This window comes from Homalodisca vitripennis, chromosome 8 (assembly GCF_021130785.1).
Source record: "Homalodisca vitripennis isolate AUS2020 chromosome 8, UT_GWSS_2.1, whole genome shotgun sequence".
In the NCBI taxonomy this organism is placed as follows: domain Eukaryota; kingdom Metazoa; phylum Arthropoda; class Insecta; order Hemiptera; family Cicadellidae; genus Homalodisca; species Homalodisca vitripennis.
Genome location: NC_060214.1, coordinates 15,014,642 through 15,018,636, shown reverse-complemented (window position 1 = coordinate 15,018,636; position 3,995 = coordinate 15,014,642). Strand labels below are relative to the sequence as shown.

At 33.8% G+C, this 3,995-nt stretch overlaps 1 protein-coding gene across 1 annotated transcript; it reads left to right on the top strand.

Annotated features, from left to right (window-relative positions):
* The first annotated feature begins 1,106 nt into the window (after positions 1–1,106).
* Positions 1,107–3,743, top strand: LOC124367339 (solute carrier family 26 member 6-like). Its single transcript, XM_046824084.1, has one exon. The coding sequence runs from the start codon at positions 1,476–1,478 to the stop codon at positions 3,576–3,578; it is 2,103 nt and encodes a 700-aa protein (XP_046680040.1). The 5' UTR covers positions 1,107–1,475; the 3' UTR covers positions 3,579–3,743.
* The last annotated feature ends 252 nt before the right edge of the window (positions 3,744–3,995 follow it).

Sequence of the window (3,995 nt, the reverse complement as noted above, 5' to 3'; positions counted from 1 at the left end):
CATTAAAAATGATATTTAAATAATAATGGTAATCATTAATTAAATGCTGAAGTGTATTAAAATTAGAAGAAGCATTACAGTATATTCAGCTCGTATTGAATTGCCGTACATATTATAATATAAACACTAAACAAACATTATAGCAGTACTAGTATTATTTAAAACGCCAATTTTCAGTTTACCAATTGTTACCGCGATCAGGAAAGTATGTTCAAAGTGTATATATTTATGGCCATTGTCATTAATTATTCGAGTCTCAGAATATTTGTGCTATAGTTGATTTTGCCTTGTTTCTTATATAGTTTTGTTTCTTATATTGTTTTTTATATAGTAATTGGAGATGTATCTGTAGGCTATACTTTATTTTTTATATATTGTATTCCAGTTTTTTATATTACCGGAGGTCACCTTTCTATCCAAAAGACACTTCCCAGAATAGAAACGGACTAACCCCTTTGGATTCACAGCACTCATCAGAGTGCGATTAACGACTTGCTCTTACTTGGTTGAGTACGGTACCAGCTTATCTTTGATTTTATTAGTTACACAGCTAATTCAATCAAAGGCACAAAAAACATTTGCAGGTGTGGAAATCAGAGAATATTCATAACTATTGGTGAGAATGATTCGGATAGATTGCGTGTAATAGCGAAGTTTGTCGATTAAGTACCATATCATCTAAAATCAATTTTATTCTTTCGGTTTTTTGTAGAATACAGTAATTTTAATTTGTAGTGTTCTGTTGTAATCTGTTTTTATAACTCATTAGGGCATTGCTTGTTAGACTTTTGTTACTAACACGTGAGTAATATTTACATTGGTGTCTTCAGAGTATTAATTAAAAATAGACTATCCAACTTTAATTTATTTTTTCCTTGATCTTTCTTTCAAATGAACTAGAACGCTATGGTCAACAAAGCACACACTTACACTATTAACACAACTTGAAAAAAAAAAAAAAACAAAACAATACGTTCGTAAATCATTTTGTTCTAAAATAAGATCGGCATTCATATTATAAAAATATACTTATTAAAAGCCATTTTGAGAAATGCTTAGGAAACTACTCCAATGCATATTGGAGCTTCATGGTCAAAAGCCGAAGAGTAGAAAAATATGTGCACGTATTGGCTGAAACAGAGCGTTTTTTTTACTGTCGTTACATACCATATGACTTAATGTTGGCATGATAGAAGAAAATCGAGTATTAGGCTAATTCGTTATTTAATTCTAACCTAGTTTTTGGCCGGTCTGGATTGTTATTGTTTATATTATAAGGTAGGTTCTAAAAGGTGTGTGTTGTGCTAATATATTAAAATTAGTATTGAAATGTGCACTGTGTTGTTATTGGTGATAAAAAAATCTATGACTGTGGGTTTTTATCATAATCAAAATTAGGGTTGAGAATAATCTCCACTTGTGGAATGTCATTATGAAGAGCTGATTAGCTTCAAAATGTTTGTACATGAAGAATAATGTATGAACTGTGTCGACTGATTAAATTATGTTATTTGAAGCTTCAACAAATAAAGAATGCAACAGAAGTAGAAGTTGTCAAAATGAGCATCCACCCATCATCAAATGGCAGCATCCAAGAATTAAATATAAATCCAAGCCCTGTCAGTAGTCATTCTGTCACTCAGGAAGAGTTACACACTATAGATCCAAGCCTTGTCAGTACTCATCCTGTCACTCAAGAAGAGTTTAACACTACTTACCGATACGTTGACATTCCAGAAACTGATTTAAGCCAAACATTAAAGATGCGTGTTGCTCAGTTTAATATAAAATCGTGCTTGTTTTGTTTACTACCAGTGCTGCAATGGCTACCAACTTATAATTGGAAACAAAACTTCATTAGTGATTTCATATCAGGGTACACTGTTGCAATTATGAATATCCCTCAAGGTTTAGCATATTCAAATCTGGCAGGTGTTCCACCAGCAGTAGGAATTTACACAGCAATATTTCCTGTATTCATATATTTTTTATATGCATCTTCTCGTCATGTTAACATGGGCACATTTGCGATAGTGTCAGTGATGGTCAGCAAGCCTGTGCATTCTTTCTCCACTCCTTCATACTTTAACTCAAGTCAATTAACCACTGCGACCTTACAACAATTGTACACACCCACTCAAGTTTCCACAATTTTATGCCTTGTTGTTGGTATTTGGCAAGTGATTTTTGGTGTTGTTAGGCTAGGCTCGTTATCTGTCCTAATGTCAGAAACTCTTATTAGTGGTTTTACCACCGGAGCTGCTGTTCTGGTAATTACTTCTCAAATGAAACATGTTTTTGAAATTAATCTGCCTTTTCGTGATGGTCCTTTTAAATTAATTTACACATACGTAGATTTGGCCAGAATGATAAAACAAACAAACTTCATAGCACTTATTTTGACTGTTTGTGTGATCATGATACTTATTGTGAATGTTCGGTACATAAAGCCAAGGCTGGCTAAGAAAACAAGATTTCCATTACCCATAGAGTTGATAATGGTTATAATAGGCACTCTCATCTCCAAACACTTTCAGTTGTCTGAGATGTTCAACATCACTGTTGTGGGGGGTATTCCCACTGGGTTGCCTGGACCATCTCTACCCCCTTTACCTCTAATACCCAACGTTCTAGTTGATAGTTTGGTTATTGCACTAGTGGCATTTTCAATCAATATATCCATGGCATCCATGTTTGCTCGTAAAGATCATTATAAAATAGATGGTAACCAAGAACTGCTAGCTTGTGGATTAGGCAACATGGTCGGATCCCTGTTTTCCTGTTTGCCGATTTCTGCTTCGCTCACTCGCAGTCTCATCCAATATAATGTCGGTGGCAAGACTCAACTCGCGAGTGTCGTGTCTTGTTGTCTGTTGATCCTAGTGTTGCTCTTTATCGGACCATTCTTTGAACCTCTTCCTCTTTGTGTACTAGCTGGCATAATAGTTGTAGCTCTAAGGAATATGCTTTTGCAAGTGAAAGACTTCCCTATGATGTGGAAACACAATCGACAAGATGGTATAATTTGGCTGATCACTTTCTTCTCTGTGATACTTATAGACATAGAAATTGGTCTAGGTGTGGGGATTATTGCGTCCTTGGTTTCCATAATTCTCATGAGCCAAACTCCACAGATTAACTTGCTAGGTAATCTACCTAACACGGATCTTTATTTGGATATTGATAGATATGACATGGCATATCCTGTTCCAAACACGATAATTATCCAGATTTGTGGAGGATTGCACTTCGCAAACAACAATTTTGTAAGAGTTAAAATTAAAAAGCTTTTAAAAAAGGAGTTGAGAGATGAAACAAAACCGGATATTAACAAATTTATTATTGACATGTCAGCTGTTACGTTTGTTGATCCTGCTTCTTCTCAAGTTTTACTTGATTTAGCCAGTGATCTTGAACAACGCCATATATCATTGTGCCTAGCCAAGTGTTCAATTTATATTATAGATCAACTGAAGAAAAGTGAGTTTTTTCAAACTTTTCCTGAGAGGCAACTATTTCCAAGTGTTCACAACGCTGTTTTATATGTCCAGAACTCAGAAGGTGATGAAAGTACGTGATGATTAAGTACGACAATTGTGTCAATTCTATTGATCATGTTTAATTGAATTCAAGTTGGAGTAATTGTGATTAACAACATGAAAGTGTCATTGTAACACTAAGTGCCAACCCAAAAATATACAATTTTTATATTTTGTTTAGCTGTAATAAAATTATTCCTTATAAATAAAAACGTTAGTTTCATTTTGAAAATATCTAATTAAAGAGTAATTTTATATCTTAACATTTTGAATTTTGGGTAATTGTTTACTTCAGCTTAGTATTTGTTGTTTTTCAATTAAAAAATTAAATTAGAAATCAACAAATAAAAATTACATATTGGAAAGTCCGAAACTTTTTAATTTTGTAAAAGGCATGATAGATAAACCGCTCACAAAGAAACCTGTGCAGAAGCAAATATCTGAGCAGCCACGCGT